The sequence below is a fragment of the Hibiscus syriacus genome, unplaced genomic scaffold (genome assembly GCF_006381635.1).
Source record: "Hibiscus syriacus cultivar Baekdansim isolate YM2019G1 unplaced genomic scaffold, ASM638163v2 tig00110962_pilon, whole genome shotgun sequence".
NCBI classification, from domain to species: Eukaryota; Viridiplantae; Streptophyta; class Magnoliopsida; order Malvales; family Malvaceae; genus Hibiscus; species Hibiscus syriacus.
In genome coordinates this window covers 309,826-328,721 of record NW_024062935.1, presented here as the reverse complement: position 1 = coordinate 328,721, position 18,896 = coordinate 309,826, and the positions used below count along the sequence as shown (strand labels likewise).

The window sequence follows — 18,896 nt, the reverse complement described above, 5'->3', positions numbered from 1 at the left end:
TGATGGATCAACATGGCCAAAGAAAGTTCATGAATGAGAAGAACTCATCTGAAGAAGGAAGAAGAAGTTCATAATGAGAAGAGCTTGTTCAACCTTTGTTTGATATCATCTGAAGAAAGAAGAGAAAGTTCATAATGAGAAGAACTCATCAAGAGTTTATTCAACCTTTTGAATGACTCTATCACAGAAAGGAGGTCATCATCATCCCCAGCAGAGAGTTCATAATAAGAAGAACTTATTTGGAGAAAAAGAAGAATTTATTCAATATCTCCATCATGATCAAAGTAAAGTCAAATGGATAAAAATTTTTATTATCTTTTTATCTTTGCCCTATTCTTGTTAACACAAGAATGAGCAAAGAGGGGCAGCTGAAGATACTAAATTTTTATCCATATTATTATTATTATTATTATTATTATTATTATTATTATTATTATTATTATTATTATTATTATTATTATTATCATTATTAATATTATTATTAATATTATTATTATTATTTTTATTATTAAATATATTAAATACAAACCAGTTACAATTAAACCGGCTCAGTTACAAACCAACTGAAACCGGTCCAAATCCAACCGGAAACCCTAAATATTTGGGTTTCCAGTTAGGGTTCCCTAACCCTAATCTAGCCAGCCGCCAGCCGCCATCTTCAATCTCAACCGTTGGATCTGGTTTGATCCAACGGTCCATCATTTGCCAGAGGAAACCCTAGGGTATCTATACCCTAGGGACACGTCCACCGCCGCCGCTGCTGCTTCCAGAAGCCCTCACCGCCTCCGCCGCTGCCACGTCCCGAATGATGCTTCCAGAAGATCAACGCCGGCCGTCCACGCTAAGGCTACGGGTGAGTCACCACTGGTAGTCCGGTGACTCACCGAAGCCCCCTCTTCGGACCAGTCCGATGACCGCACCGGTGGTGGCTATAAAAGCCACCACCCACCTGCGAAAAAAAAAAGGAGGAACCGAGACAGCCAACAACAGAAAAAAAACAGAGGATACAACAAACAACGAATAGCAACCACAGCAGTAAACCAAAGGAAAGAGAAGAAGAAGACTTACCCTTGAAGCCTTTGTAGCCCTCGGAAGCCAAACGTTGCCAAACCGCCGTTTAAGAAGGTAGAACCCTTCGGTTTTGTTTAGATTTACTCCGATTAGGAGTCTTTTAGAGAAAACAAAGACCGGAATCGGTCTTAGGGCATTTAGATCTACAATTTGGGGGTGTTTTTGGTGAATTCCGACCACCGTTACGGTGGCCGGCGGCGGTGGCCGACGGCGGAGTACGGTGGCCTATGGCTGCCGGTTTCCCTCCGGTGAGGGAAACCTAGAGAGAAGGCAGAGAGTTTGAAACTCTCTCGGTTTAGAGAGAGAGAAGGAAATGAGGAATGAAATGGTTGGCCCTTCGGGCCAGCCGATATTTGACATTTATAGTCCTTCCCGAACGACGTCGTTTCGGGAAGGACTATGCGCGTAATTACAAAATAGTTAAATCCCTTCCGCAGTCCTTAGTACTTGTAAACTTTACATTTTAGTCACTAAATTGAATTTTTAATATTTTTAGTTCAGTCTTCGAATTTTAAATTTATTCATTTTAGTCCTTTTTATTAAAATAATATATTTAGGATAAATAACAGATTTAATCCTTTAATTTTAATAAATAAAGTTTTCATCCCTAGTTCATATTTTTAATTAATTTTATTTTAAAATTTGATTTTTAAATAAATTCATTTTAGTCACTAAGTTATTAAAATTAGAAAATAAAATATTTAGTCCCTATAATTTCAATTAATTAGGAATTAGATTTAATTTTATTCATAATTTAATTATTTTATATGTTTTCATTTTATTGTTTAAAATATATTATTTTAGTGATATTTTTATTTTATTATACTGTTAAATTATTTTTTATTTTTGATATCGAAGAAAAGGACAGTCTTAATACAACTGGATGTCCTATTCTGATATTTTATAATTAAAAATTAAATAATATTATTTAAAAACTAATATTTATCAATATCAAAGAAAAGAGCTGTCTTAAGGCACCTAGAAGTTCTTTTCGGATATTTTTAAATAAATAAATATTTTTTTTTTACAATTTTAAAATTATAAGATTATAAATTAAATATATTTTTGAATTTTTAAATTTTTAATAATAGAGACAATTTATAATTAAAAAGTACCAATTTTGGGCGTTGTAGGGGTGCTAATCCTTCCCTAAACGTAACCGACCACGAATCCCTTTTTATTATTAAAAAGAACGAATTTTTGGTTATAAAAACGCAGATCAGTTCATCTTTTAAATATGGTTTTCTTAAAAACTATTTTAAAAGAAAATTTTTAGGTATTCGACCTACCTAATCTAAAAGGTCGATGGCGACTCACAAATTATTCTCAAAATTATTTATTAACATCAATTTCCCCGTCAAAATTTAATATTTCGTGCCCGGACGAAAACCGGTTACGACAGCACCCTATTGAAAAAAACCCAGAATGGGGTATAGGAGAAACAAATGGCAAAGATGAATTCATCTTCTTTCCTCATTTCATTTTGAGTCAAACATGGTCCGAGATGCAGTCGATGTTCGACACAAAAGAAATGAAACATACTAAAGCCTCTTATTAACTCAAACTTGACAACAGATTGGCAAATTCCTGAGAAGTAAACAAGAAAAACAAAAGGCAAAAGCGAGATATAAACAGCTGAACATTCTTCCATAAAAATGAAAATAATGTTATAGATAACACAGCTGATATAGCGGCTGTCAGGGGGTTGGGGTGAAGCTTCATTTACACGCCTCATTTACAGGAAAAAGGAAGAAAAAAAACTACCAAGTAGAGCATGTTTGCTCAGAAAAGACCAGCAGTCATGTAAGGGAAGTCATCAAAGCTCCAAAGATCCATTGGGTTTGCACCATGTTGAGTTGCATCTCCATTGAGAAAGGCGTCAATGGAAGCATCCCAGCTTCCCTCAATGAATGTAATCTGATCGTCTAAAGCCAATAGCTCATCAGACAAACTCTTCCCAGAATTCTCTTCAGTAGGCATAACGTTGTCAGAACTTGGTTTCAGCTTCTTCTGAGGATTCGCATCCTCCAGAAACTCATCGCCTTCTGTAGAAGCTTTAAGAACAGACAATATTTGGGGAGCCTTTGCATCATGTTCTCCCCAGCCAAAGTCAGAAGAGTCAAAGGAGTTGCTTCCGTCGTCCGAATTGAAATACAAGGGAGAGTTGTCAGATTGAGCAAAAGGTTTAGATCCAACATCTACAGCAGCAGGAACAGGGTCCACATATGCAAATGGATCGATCGGTGCCTTCTCTTCTACAAAATCCATGATAACATAGTAGTTCTGCTCTGGTTTGTCCAAGCAATTGAAATTCTTGTTGATATTTGGTTCAACGGGGCTCAAATTTGACATGAGAAGTGGCTTCTCATCAATTGTCTTAATCGCACGCTTTGGAGAGGTACGCGAAATCTCATCAGGGAAGTTCACCTTTGCTTTCTTACCCCGAATTCTTGTTGCCTCAGCATCATAAGCTCTAGCAGCTTCTTCAGCAGTATTGAAAGTACCTAGCCAGACCCTTACCCCTTTCCTTGGATCTCGGATCTCAGCAGCCCATTTGCCCCATGGACGTTGTCGAATTCCTCGGTACTGGTTCTTCCTCTTTCTTTTTGCACATTTCTCAGCTTGACCTCTGAATTGCACAGATTTTACAGGGTTCGGACCTTCATAATCGAAAATAAAAACTTATTAATACTGTACAAATTCATGGATCTTATTAATAAATGTTATAGTTAATGGAAACCTATAAATAATTAAATAACTTTCACCAGGAAACAGAATTCAGGACCTTCAAATGCAATAAAACCACGAGAAGAACACGGTAATCAACATTATACTCAAAAGTCAAAAGTACTGATTAAGGTATGACTTATCAAACTCAATTTCCTAAAAATTAACTAAAGGTAAAGACTTTGGTTTTTCTGCTCTGAAACAATAATCATGATTTTAATCCATATTAAGATTTCAAAAACCAGTTTGACGCAAGGGGAATAAAAATCTAAGAAGCGTACAAATAAGTCAGACTGAAACAATAATCACTCTCAAGAGACGCACTACAAAATCAGTTGATTTGAGCAGGTAGAAAAGCCACTCTTCTTACAGATCTTTATTTATTTGAGCAGAAAAAGGCATAATAGAAAGGAAAATGTTTTATACATTGACAAAGGCAATCTATCAACAGCTGAAAAAAGAATAACAGACAAAATTTCTGTGCACAAAAAAAGTTTGAACCTTTTGATAGAATTATAAAATTTTAACAAAACATATTAACCAGAGCATTCATAAGGCATACTCCAATTAAATACACGCCAGATAAGCTACGGAAATTCGATAACAAGAAATCTTTAGCCACATTCCAAGAAAATACAACATTCAATTTTTTCCAACAGTCGAAATTTGAAAGAGAAATGAAAAGGAAAACTAAGAATTCAATATTATTGTTATTATTTACCATGAGAGACAGCTAAGGATGGTTTCTTTGTGGCAGAGAAAGCAAAAGGCTTGATATCAACTAAAACATTATCGCCATCGTAGTTATCGATGTCAGATTCCTCATCCTTGAAGTCCTGGAAGTCAGCCTCAAAATCATCAGCGAAATGGAACACCGGCTTCGGGTACCTTTTACCCGACCCCTTTTTGGGTTCCGAATTTTTCAGATCGGGCCACAAGAAGTCAGCCGTTAGCCGTCGCGACCGCGTCGGAGCAATAAAACCAGAGATAATAGCTCCTCCACACATGATGATTCAATTGGAGATTTGATTGATGATTTGATCAGATATTTAAGTAAGAAACATGTATAATAGCGGCTCTTTGTTTTTGGTTTGTTGGTTGGTAGTGATGAATGCTTGTTTCTGAACGTATTTATAGGAGTAATCAAGGCATGCTGCTGAGAATTTTATATTTCATTTCGAGGGACGTGATTTTACATTGATGTCCAAGAAAAATACAAATACTATGTTGATCTATTTTATGAACATAAAAAATTTGGTTAAATTCTATTACAAGTTATTGTATTATATCTAAAAGTTCAATTTAATCTCACAATTATCAAAAAGAACATTTCATTCCTTGTACAATCTAGAAGTTCATTTTAGTCTCTAATACAAAAGAAATTTTGGTCCTTACATGTTTAAAAATTTAATATTTTAATCCAAAATATTAACGTTATCCTTTACGAGCTCTGTTTTGAAAATCAGACCGGACCGGCCGGTTCAACCGGGAACCGTTGCTTAGTTTGGTTCAATCTAAACCGGTTGAACCGCTATTAGTGAACCGGCCAGAACCGCTGAACCGTTCGAAACGGACTGGCTAAAAACCGGGAAAAACTGATATTTTTGTTTTTTTTTAAAATAAACCAAACAACGTCGTTTGTTAAACGAGCCAAGTCGAACTCGAGTATTGCTGAGCTCGACTCGAACTTGAAAACTTTAAAAGTAACTCAACTCAACTCAAACTCACAAGCTAAAAATTATCAAGTTCAACTCAAACTCGAAATATAATATTGAAACTTGAACTCAAAAAGGCTTGAACTCAAAAAAAATTAGAAACTCGATTGAAGCCTAAAATTCGAGCTTGATTAAAGTGAAAGAATAGTTCACTCAATGCTCACCAAAAGGCCCCATGATTTTGAATGTCAAATTACCTCTATTATTTATAGAAGTTAATTGTGATGCGCTTCTATGTTTCTTAGCAATGTGAGATTGTTTTGTTCTCATATTTTTACTCTTTAGACTTTTGGGATGTTCTTCTATGTTTTTTAGCTATGTGGGATTGTTTTTAAAAAAAATTAAACCAAACAATATCATTTTGTTATGATTTTTTTAACCCCAAATTTATTTTTTAATTATAGTTAGATAATTATATTTATTATTTAATATGTTTTACCTTAAATATTATGTTGTGGTTAATTTGAATCATTTTGTTTCACTTGATTTTATGGTTTTTAACTTATATATGTTATGACTTGCTTTGAATATGATTTGTGATATAAAAAATTATTTTTTATTAAATATTTTTTGTATTTTTATTTAATTTTTTAAATAATTATGACGTCGTCCGGTTCTTTCGACCGGTTCGACCGATTGAACTAGTGAACCGGTAGCATGACCGGTTCGCTAACCGATCTGGTTCTGAAAACCATGTTTACTAGGGAGGCTATTCCTCAATAATAATAAAAAATAAAAAGAGAGAATAATAAATTGTTTAATTTTTTATAATATGTTTCTTATCTTGCAAGATTCGCTATATTTGGCGTAAACCATTTGAAGGAAAATGTATTATAAATTAACTAATACAGGAAATGCACTATTTTTTATTTTCCCTTTATATTAAAAGTATTGGTTACCAACAGTTAGTTGATCTAGTGGGAAGAGGCTCTAGGTCCCTTAAGCAAGATCAGATGTTCGAATCCTGACGTTTGTGAATGGAGCAAACTGGGTTAGGAGGGTCGTCCTCGCATCTGCAATACTCAATCTAAATTAGTCGGTCAATAGATCAGATACTAGTGATTAATTCAAAAAAAAAGTATTGCTTGACAAGTGTTAGTCGACAACCAAGATAGAACGAATTAAATCCACAAATTAGTGATTACTTTGAATTTGAAACTATGTATATTGAATTTTGATACAATTTTGAGATTAAGCCAACGGATTATTTCCCACGAGAACAAATAAAATACAAAACTAAATATTCATTACTGTTCAATCAATTATTTATAACGAGAGAAAAGAAGAAATTTGGGGTGTGTTGTGTTTTTATGATAACGATAACATATTGTTAATGATTTTTTCATTGTTTGATGGTAAGGGATGATTTAATAACTTACGTTAATAGTGAATTTAAGAATAAATATTAAAGTTTTAAGGAGTGTATAATTAATTTATCAATAAATAATATAAAAATACGAAAAATTTTAAGTGATGCGATCATACCCTTTCGATCTATAAATTAATTAGAATCTCTGATAATCGAAATTATATTATTTTTCTAAGGTATTTATGGGTTGTTTTCGTCTTTAAATTTCGTCTTTTGGTATTTAGGGTAGTCTTGAGAGCACTTCGAGTGAAGAGAACTTAATATATAAATAGTGTATAATTTATCATAACTTATTTTATATGTTAAGCTTTTTCTTAGGGTGCGGGTTCAACTCCCCCTCGATGATATCTCTATGCCAATTCTCTAAATTTACCCATTTTGATCTTTTAATTATTTAACTCTATAATCAATTAAGGTGAATCATTCGGTAACTCAACATAAAAAATAAATTAAAATAACTTAAATACGATCGACATTTTGTATAATCCTTAATTAAGATACATGCAAGATCTTTTTAAGGATTGATAGAGAAAATTCTGACATTAAAAATATATATATATACAGTCCCAAAGTTGGAAATTTTAATTGAACAATAAAGAGACCTTTCAGCCCAGTCTAATATCATTAACCATACCCTATCAGTTTTTTCATGGAAAAAAATGATAGGTGTGGGTATTTGAACATCAAAATTGTTGGACACCGAATATTACAAGGATTGATTAAATGATTTATTATTGGTGATGTAGCGGCCGTCTTTCGGTTGGGTTTCGACTTGGGATTTGATTTGAAATAATGAGTTAAAGTCGCCACCGATCATTTTAAAAAATAGTTAGGTGGATCGGACACCATCTTACCTGATCTGTGTTTTACCAGAAATGTATCGGGTTCGAGAGTCGGTTACAGTTAAGGAAGGATTATCACCCTTGTACTGTCATTTCGGTATCAATTAATTTGTCAGTTATCTTAATCGCGAAAATTAAAATTAAAAATTCAACTTGAATTGCTTACCTTTGATCAATTGAGATTATTACTGAAAATGACAAAAAGAGTGTTAAAAATAGTTGGAGGGAGATATGTTGGTTCGTGAATTTCGAATTGCCTTCTTTTTGTGGTCACTGAATGCTTTTGGTGCAATGTTGTTTGGCTTGGCTGGTTTCTAAGACTTTGCTGCTCTGGTTATTGAATGTTGTGTTGTTGTTGTGAGTTTGTTTGTCTGGGTCTATTGCAGTATGCCTTCTGGTTTTTCGGTATTTTGTTGAGATCGTGGAGCAGGGAGGGCTGCTGATATATTGGTGCTTCAGTTAAAAAGGGTCTTTTGATCCAATAACGCTGCGCTGTGGTTGATGCTTCTTCGTTTATTGTTGCTCGAAGTATTGTGTTCTTGGTTCATTGTCTCCTTGGTACATTGTCATCTTGTTTATTTAGGGAGATGGTTGCTTGATGGTGTCCATCGCAGGATGACTCTATGTTTGCGTGTCCTTTGTTGGTTTGTGAGTACTTGTTAGAGATTTATAGTCGATTCTGTAGCTATCATTCCTTGGCGTCGATAGAGTATACTCTTTTTCTTCCATCTAGACTTAAAGGAGATTTTTTTAATATTAGTTGATCCTATTCTCATATGTAATGGGATAAAAGGGAGATAGGGTAGTAGGTTGCCCCCAATGTCAGATTGAGATCAGTTTCCGTGGAAGACCTCCGTTATAAATTGTCCTCAGTGGAACTCGATCCCACGACCACAAGATTAAGAGCCTTGCGCTCTATCAACTGAGCTGGACAATTCAAGATTTTTTTAATGAGTTCGCCAAATTTTGTACATTTTACATTATAATAGTACAAAATACACTTTAGGGGGGGGGGGAATTGCAATTGGCCAATTGCCAGACTTGACTGTTTTCCTCTGGTCATAAGGGGCAGGTAAGTTACAATTGTCAAAATACTTCCTGCATGTCAGAAAGTGGAGAATATTTTATTGGGTTTCTACGTATTCCTAAATATTGAATCGTCTTCGGAAGCTGCTTATGCGCCTGTCCTGGTTCGCCTACTGAATTTTGGGCAATCACAGGATTTGACTATAGATTTGAATGTACCATATAAATTTAATATTTTCCGATTGATATAAACTCGTGGATGAAAATTGACCCTAACGTTTATTTGAAATTATCGAGATTCTTATCGTTTAAAAATCATACATCCATTTTGAATTCCACGTTATTATATTAGTCTATATATCAAAATGTCATGGTCGTATTCAAGGAACAATCAGACACAAAGTGAAAACAATTCCATGTAAAAACTAACATGTATTATAATTTCTGACTACTTTTTTACAAGCTTCTAAAATCCCCGACTTTAATTACATCCATTTAACAGTGCCAGCCAAACTTTCATTGTTTTTTCCGTGAAACACGTCCGCTGCTATCATATGTAATTCAAGCTTGGTGTCTTGGTTGTGATTTTATGTTCCGTAAAATTCTTCGAAAAATTACTTTTGTTCATGCAGAGGGGATGTAACATACAATACGTGTCAGTATTTTATGATATGACAATACACGTGTTGCAATATCTTTCTTATCAATTCCACATCCCATGCATGACAGCTGGAACCCTACTAGCTACAGCTGATTTATGTCAATATATTTTCTATGAAAATTATGCTTCTTCTTAGCTTTGTTTTATATAAAGGTTAACCACATAGAAAATCACTTATGTTTATATTTTATTCACTTTTAGTAATTGATTTTAAAAAATATAAGATATTGTCATTTTTATTTAATTAAGACGTGGTCATCCTAAGTTAAATGTCGTTAACAGGAGTAAAATATTTTGATATAATCATGCATTTGGTCCCTGTTATTTTATATATTATCTCAATTTAGTCATACTTTTAATAAATTAAAATATATTTAATCCTATTTTACAACTCGGAGTTAACTTAGAATTTTGTTCGAGTTGAGTCGAGTCAAATTTTTGAGTTTCTATTTAAATTTAATTATAAATATTTATAATATTATGATATTATTTGATTCCAATTTAAATGATATTTTATAATTGTATACAATACAGGTGTATTTTTTCATATTTTTTTCATATGTAATATACATTTGTTAGGATTTTCGGAAGCTCGAATTGACAACCGAAAAAGTTGAAAGGGGTGAAATAACAATAATTTGTTTAGGGAGTAAGGAGAGTAAAAGATTGAAAGTTTTGCACGACGATTTATAGTGATTCGACTTCTCAACTAAGTCTACCTCCACTAACTTAGCTCCTCACTAAGGATTTTCTAACAAATTCACTAATTTGTTCTTTCTTTTTAAAGGATCAAGAGATAACCTTTACACTCCATATCTTTTCACTTGGCTAAGATAGAACCAATCCCCTTTTACTAAAGGTAAAAATAAGTAAACTATAAAACCTCTCCAAGGTAGGGTGTTTACAAATTTAGCTCACTTAAAACACTAATATTTACAAGAGATACGAAAATAAGATTGGAAAATTCCTCTCTTGTGTTTGCATTATTGGTTAGGTGTTTTAACCCTTCTTCAAGTGTCTTGAACTTGTATTTATAGCCTTTGGGAATGATTTATAACCATTTGGCGATGAAATCTCTATAAAATAAAATTTCCCAATACAGAGGGTATCGGTACTACCTTTGTTATTTTTTAAATCAACTCGTCGTTGGGGCCTGATGGTATCGATACTACTATACAAAGTAGTATCAGTACCATTTGGGTATCAGTACCATTTTTCCATTATGGAATTTGAGCAATTCTGGTAGTATCGATACTACCAAGTGAGTATCGATACTCCCTTTACCTTTGATATCGGTACCATATGAACAGTATCGATACTGTTCAAGTGGTATCAATACTGTAAGAACAGTATCAGTACTTCTTGCACAGAAACGTATTTTGTGCTCAATTCCACTTTTAAGGACTTTGAATTATTTTTGAAAACTTTGAAATAAATTCAATTCAAGTCCAAAAACATTTTTCCTTAAATTGTTATATCAAAATATAATTCAACATTCTCCCCTTTTTGATATAACAAAATATTTGAAAATTTGTTTTTGGCAAAACTTCCCCTTAATAAAATATTTAATGAAAAAGATACCAATTGTTGGAAAAATATAAAAAATTTCAGCTCCCCCTTTTTCATTAAGAAATTGAATTTTTCAAACCATACTTCTCTCAATTTTTTGTTATATAAAAAATAACTCAACTTAAAGTTCTAAAATAACATTGGAGAGTAAATGATAAACTTAACATTAAAAAAATTTGAAAAATCAAAGGGATCCCCCTCAAATAGTGCATTCTAAACAAAATTGACTTTAAAAACTTGACAATTAAAAAAATTGAATTTAAACAAAGAATAACAAACATGTTAGTAGCATATGAAATTCAATATATCCAAGTCTAAAATACTTTATGCAATACCAAATGTTGAAATTAAGTTCATATGCATAAAGCCTTCTAAAAATGTTGTGCATTTGAAAATTTTGATATCAATTGCTAGAGAGATATAATTTGTATTTTTAAATTATATGCATAAACAATTAAATTTAGGTCAAAAACTTAAAATTTTTAAAATCAAAGCATTTTGAAAATTGATATCGATTGTTAGAGAGATATCATTTGTATTTTTAAATTATAAGCATAAACATTTAAATTTAGGTCAAAAACTTAAATTTTTTAAAATCAAAGCATTTTAAAAAATGATATAAATTGTTAGAGAGATATCATTTGCATTTAAAACCAATTTTTACCAAAATTAACTACGATGAACAAAAAAAATTATGAAAAAACATTAAAACTTTAAAATGTTCATTATAAAACTTTTTCAATATACATGAGATGGAAAACATCAAATCATTTAAAATCAAAACTCATGCATGCTTAAATCAAAATGAGCAACCAAATAATCAAAATCAAAAGCATTAAGCTTAGAGGTTACCCATTCCTTTTCAAGTGTGGCTAGAGCATTTGAGCATCTTCATTTTCATCACCATTGCTCTCACACACCTACAAGAGACATTTAAGTAGATTTTGGTATCCAAATTGCTTTGGATCCTTGAACATTAGTTTCAGTGCCCCTTGTTCCCTTAGGAACCCATACTTGTAACATCCTCAATACCGGGTTAATGACCAAATTGTGAAATTTTAAAATTTAGTGACCAAAGTAGATAAGTCAAAAAATTTAAGGACTTAGTTGAAAATAGTTTATGTATGATGGATTAGCAAAGAATAAAGGATTAAAGGGGTAAATGGGTCTTTTAGCAAAGAAATAATTAAATATTGGTTATGGGTATTTTATAACCCACGTGGAATCCATTTTGAGGAAACAAAAGTTTCCAGACTTCTCTTCTTCATTCTCTTCTTCTCTACCGTGAATCACTTAAGCAAAGGTGAGTGGGCTTTCTTTTGGTTAATTTGTAAGAGTCAATTTAACACCCAAACCCGTACCCAACCCGAATACGAGTCTGAGGTGTCACATTGACTTTTCAAACCTTGACACTTAAAGAAAAACCCCGGGGAATTTAAAACTTGTTTAAAACAAAATACTTTAATTTACATAAAAGAGACCACAAAATACAAACTTGATCAGAGTACTCATAATTAACGACTTATTACATGCCAACACTCTATACACAACAAAATACATACTTTGTCGATTACTTCTGATCTGATCTTCTAGTAAAAATATTGTCCTTGCTACTTCTATTCTTGCTCTTCACGTTTCTTAGTACCTATGTGTAAATCACTTACACGATAAGTCATAGACTTAGTGAGGCAATAAATAAACATGTAATAGTAGATTCATGAATATGCATTCTTACTATTTGATCATGATATTTCAATATGCATGGATATATTTCCTATGACATATATAATCAAGTCATGCACACATGAAACTTACCTGTTTGCATCACTTTCACTTTAATTTATATTTCAATTGATGTTGTTGTTGTTGCCCATGTATATTATTGAGAATAGAAGTATGTGAGTACATTGAGGTTTTGCACCAATGCTGTCACCACAGCTCGTATAAATTCCCCCATGGGGCACCGAATATTTGTTCAGTATTCGTCTCGAATGACTGTTATATATGTCCCATAGGACCACTACGTCCCGAAGGACTACAATACCCTCGACTCTTGGCATGCCAATTATACCTATAACTCTCGTATCATATACTATGGGCATTTATTATGAATATATTTCACATCACTTGTTATTTCTCTTCTGTCACATACCACATGTATGTGTAACCATATATTTCATATCATATCACATATTGCATATTCATATGTCATTTCATATATTCACATAGCTTATTTCATCTCACGTTGGTCATATCTCATAGCATATATCACATATGCATATAATCATGCATATCATATCATATATCTTATGTTTCATGCTCTTATGTTTATGCATATCATGTATTCATGTACATATAAGAATCACATATCAAATAATATTTTAGGAGTCACTTCTTACCATAGTAACTCCATCATTGGCTCATCGCAAGCCAATGTTCGTTCAATAATATAAGTACAATTAAAATTGCACTCACCTTAGCTTTGCTTTGATTCGATTATAATCCTTTGATTATTCCAGAACTTGTTTAGGCTCAATATCTACATAAATATATCATTTCAAAACAACTATCAAAAGCCTAAACTTTAAACTTGATGTTAATAACTTAAACCGGTTTAATGAATTAAATTCCATTTTTTTATTTAGGGGGAATCGATACCCCCCCAGGGGGAATCTGTTCCCGGAGAATCAATACCCACCCAGGGGAGAATCTGTTCCCCCTGCACATATTGGAATTTTCGTCCAAGAGGGGGAATCGATTCCCTTCATAGGGTATCGGTTCCCTCTACCCAGAAATTATATTTTAACCCCGAAAATCATCAATTCTTCACTTAATTCTTCTATTTTAAACCCCTATTATGTCATTAAACTCAACTATCATTACTTAAACCAACTTATATCCATGAAAATCATCTATAACTTCAAAATCATATCCTTCATATGTAATTCAAGAATCATACTCAAATTTCAATATGTTCTAAATACCATTCTAACACTTCATATTCCTTAATTAGCATGATGACAAGTCAAATTTAACTTCAAATTCAAATTATCAACTCTTTTCCATGATTTCATATAAAAACTCATTTTCTTAAATCTCTTATAACTTCTTCATCTTTTTGTTTTAGAACAAATTAAGCTTCCCTTAAGTTTAATTATCATCTAGTGATCATAACCCAACTTTTAAAACAACAAATAAGCAATAAAATAGAAAACTCACCTTTGTTGTGGCTTTCTCTCGTATGGAAGAACAAAGAGGAGAAGAAGAGATATTCTTCTTATCCCTTTCCCCCGTATATATCCTCAACATAATACAATTTAATCATTTAATGGTTAAATAACCATTTTGCCCTTTAATTCTTTTAATAATTACTAACAATCCTTCCAGATAAATCATTGAATTATCTAATTATTCTACTTTAATCACCAAATTCTGAAGTTTTACAATTTAGTCACTAACCCGTATTTTGGGGTGTTACAAATCTCTCCCCCTTAAGAAAATTCGTCCTCGAATTTTCATTGTACAAAGAGATGGAGATATTAAATCTTCATGTCCTCTTCACGTTCCCACGTCTCTTCTTTCACCTTGTGATTTCTCCACAACACTTTGACTAATGGAATAGTCTTGTTCCTTAATTGCTTGACTTCGTGAGCCAATATTTGAATAGGTTCTTCCTCATAAGTCAAATCTGATTGAACTTCGATATCTTCGGTAGTCACAATATGAGATGGATCGAATCGATATTTCCTAAGCATGGAGACATGAAAGACGTTGTGGATTTTCTCCATTTCAGGTGGCAAAGCCAATTGATATGCCACTGGTCCTACTCTCTTAACGATTTCATATGGTCCAAAAAATCGAGGACTCAATTTTCCTTTACATCCAAATCTCAATACTTTCTTCCACAGAGACACTTTCAAGAACACTTTATCTCCGATTTGAAACTCAATTTCTTTCCTTTTTAAATCAGTATATGATTTCTGTCTATCAGCTGCAGCTTTCAGATTATTCTGAATGACTTGAACTTTCTCTTTCGTATCCTGAATCAACTCAGGACCAATAACTTCTCGATCCTTAAGTTCATACCAGTTCAAGGGTGTACGACATCTTCTTCCATATAAAGCTTCATATGGAGCCATTTTGATGCTTGACTGATAACTATTGTTATACGCAAATTCAGCAAGTGACAAATATTTTTCCCACGATCCTTTAAATTCGATAACACAAGCTCTTAACATATCCTCCAAAATTTAGATAGTTCGTTCAGACTGACCATCTGTCTGAGGATAAAACGTTGTACTAAAATTCAGTCTTGTGCCCAATGATCCATGTAAAGACTTCCAAAATCGTGACGTGAATCTAGGATCCCGATCAGAAACTATGGAAACAGGTACACCATGTAACCGTATAATCTCTCTGATATACAACTCAGCATATTTATCCATAGAGAAATCAGTTCGTACCGAAATAAAATGAGCTGACTTAGTCAACCTGTCTACAATCACCCATATTGAATTTCTTTTGTTCGGAGTTAAAGGTAACCCCGTCACAAAATCCATTGTTACATTCTCCCATTTCCATTGAGGAATTGAAATTGGTTATAACAGTCCCGATGGAAACTGATGCTCAGCTTTAACTTGTTGACAAGTCAAACACTTAGATACAAATTTCGTAATACTTCTTTTCATTCCAGGCCACCAGTATCGACTCCTGAGATCCATATACATTTTGTTTCCTCCTGGGTGCATCGTCAATGGACTATAGTGAGCTTCCGTTAACAATTCATTCTTTAATTCATTATCATCTGGAATCACTAGCCTCCCTTGATAATATAGGTTCCCATTAGTTTTCATCTCATAATATGTACATTCTCCATTCTTTATTTGCTGCAACTTCTTTGAACACTTTTCATATTTAGCTTGTAATTCCTTAATTCGATCTAACCATGATGGTTTGATAGTCAATTCCGCACAAATTGCACCATCTTCGTCTAATGATAGTTTAGCATCCATAGCTCGTAAGGCTGCAAACTTCTTTTGGCTTAAGGCATCCGCTACCATATTTGCCTTTCCGGGATGGAAATCAATCACAACATCATAATCCTTGAGAAATTCCACCCATCTTCTCTGTCTTAAATTTAACTCTTTCTGAGTCATCAAGTACTTTAAACTTTTTTTATCCGTATACAAGTAATGACGCCAGATCTTTAAAGCGAACACTACTGCAGCCATCTCCAGATCGTGTGTCGGATAATTTTTCTTATGCGGTTTTAATTGTCTCGAAGCATAGGCCACCACCTTGCTTTCTTGCATTAATACACATCCCAAGCCATTATGAGACGCATCACTATATACTACAAAGTCCTTGCCAGACTCAGGTTGGACTAACACTGGAGCTTCTGTCAAAATCTTCTTTAACTTTTTAAAAAACTCTCTTGACATTCTTGAGTCCAAACAAATTTTACTTCCTTTTTTAACAGTTTAGTTAGGGGTAATGCTATGATCGAAAAGTTTTTAACAAACCTTCGATAATAACCAGCTAACCCCAGAAAACTTCGAACTTCTGTCACATTCTTTGGAACTTCTCACTCCAGAATAGCTTTAATCTTTTGAGGATCCACTCGAACTCCTTCTGCAGAAATTGTATGTCCAAGAAATGCCACTTCATTCAACCAGAATTCACATTTAGAGAATTTAGCATAAAGCTTCTTGTCTCGTAAATTCTACAAGACAATCCTCAAATGAGAACTATGCTCTTTCTCTGACTTTGAATATATTAAAATATCATCAATGAAAACCACCACGAACTGATCCAAATAGGGTTGAAAAATTCTGTTCATTAGATCCATGAAAGCATCTGGTGCATTTGTAACTCCAAACGATATTTCAATAAACTCGTAGTGACCATATCTTGTTCTAAACGCCGTCTTTGGAACATCTTTCTCTTGAATCTTTAATTGACGATAACCCGAACGTAAATCAATTTTTGAGAACACTGAAGCTCCCTTTAATAGATCAAATAAATCGTCAATTTGGGGAAGTGGATACTTGTTCTTGATGGTCACTTTATTGAGTTGCCTGTAGTCAATGCAGAGACGCATTTAACCGTCATTCTTCTGAACAAATAAAATTGGAGCTCCCCAATGTGATACACTTGGTCTAATAAAACCTTTGTCCAGCAATTCTTGTAATTGAATCTTTAATTCTTGCAACTCTTTTGGAGCCATCCTGTATGGTGCCATTGCAATAGACGCTGTTCCCGACATTATCTCAATCTGAAATTCTACCTTTCTGTCCGGAGGTAAACCTGGCAATTCTGCAGGAAATACATCAGAGAACTCTCTAACGATAGGAATTTCTTCAATCTCTTTGTCTTTGGCTCTTCCATCCAACACACTAGCAATGAACCCTTGACATCCTTGTAACAGTAACTTCTTTGCCGTCATCATTGAGATCATATTTGCCAATGGATTCCACCTTTCACTAAACACCACGATTTCTATATCTTCTGGACTTCTCAACGTTACTCTTTTCAGTCTACAGTCGACATTATCATAATAACGATATAACCAATCCATTCCCAGTATCACTTCAAGTTCTTCAAAAGGTAATTCCATCAAATCAGCAGGGAATTCAATTCCCTGAATTCGTATGGGACACCCACAACTCACCATATTTACCCGAGCACTGTGTCCTAACGGATTTGTCACTATCACCTCATTGTTAGTAGCTTCTAATTGAATGTTCAATTCTCTCACTAACTTACTAGTAATGTATGAATATGTAGAACCCGTATCAATCAATACCATAACCCGTTTATCAAACAACAGAAATGTACATGTTATAATCTCCGGTTCATCCCGATCCTCATTGGTCCTGAGATTGTACACTCGAGCAGTGGAACGTATCTCTTGTTGAGCAGAGGACTCTGACTGATTTCTTCCTCTGCCTCTACCTCTTCCCCTTTGGCCTGTAGAAATAGACTTCTTTGGCTGTGCAGATTCATCGACTACTTTAGGACAATCCCGAACAAAATGTCCGGTCTCCCCACATCTAAAGCAAGCTCCAGAAATCCTTCTACATATCCCAGAATGATTCTTTCCACAATGTTGGCATTGTCTGTCTTGACTCTGGTTAAATCTCTCAGCTCCAGATCCTGCTGATTGAGTTTGTCTGCCACTCATCGAATTTGATCATCTAGCTGAGGATACCACTGACTCCGATCTAGCTTGAGGTCGAGAACCAGCATCTCTGCCTCTTTTTGACGGTGCGGAACTCGAAGAAGCACCCGTTCTCTTGACTGTTTGAGTCCTTGAATTTTCAAATCTCTCATTCTGAGCTCTTTCTAAAGCTTTGGCACGACTGACTACCTCTTGAAACGAGGATAGATTCAATACAATTAACATCTCCTTTATCCGAGGACGTAACCCCTCTACGAACCACTCACAAGCATCCTTCTCAGTAGGAACAAGCTCGGCAGTAAAGCGACTCAACTTATTGAATTCACACTCGTACTCATATACAGTGTGATTCCATTGCTTCAGATTCATGAACTCTTGCTTCATTTGACGAACAAATTGATCTCCGATGTACTTATGTTTGAATTCTTCTAAAAACAATGACCAAGTTACTTGGGCGTTAGTCATCCTCAATGTAACATTGGTCCACCAGATCCTTGCTTGACCTCTCAACAAGGAAATTACTCCATCTAGCTTCTCAGTATCAGAACAATGAAGTACCGTAAGCATGACCTTCACGTCATTAAGCCAAAGGTCTACAGTAACAGGACCTTCATCGGCTTCCCCTCTAAACACTGGAGCTCCTAATCCCTTCAACTCTTTCGCAACATTCATTTTTGGAGTTGAAGTAATAGGAGGTTGAAAACGCGTCAATACCGCTTCTAAAGTTCTAAAGAAT

At 34.0% G+C, this 18,896-nt stretch overlaps 1 protein-coding gene across 1 annotated transcript; it reads right to left on the bottom strand.

Moving 5' to 3' along the window:
- Positions 1–2,705: 2,705 nt before the first annotated feature.
- On the bottom strand, positions 2,706–4,904 carry LOC120148520 (ethylene-responsive transcription factor RAP2-12-like). Its single transcript, XM_039161611.1, has 2 exons — positions 4,520–4,904; positions 2,706–3,731 (listed from the first exon to the last, which is right to left on the bottom strand). The coding sequence occupies exons 1-2, from the start codon at positions 4,803–4,805 to the stop codon at positions 2,854–2,856; spliced, it is 1,164 nt and encodes a 387-aa protein (XP_039017542.1). The 5' UTR covers positions 4,806–4,904; the 3' UTR covers positions 2,706–2,853.
- Between the last annotated feature and the right edge of the window lie 13,992 nt (positions 4,905–18,896).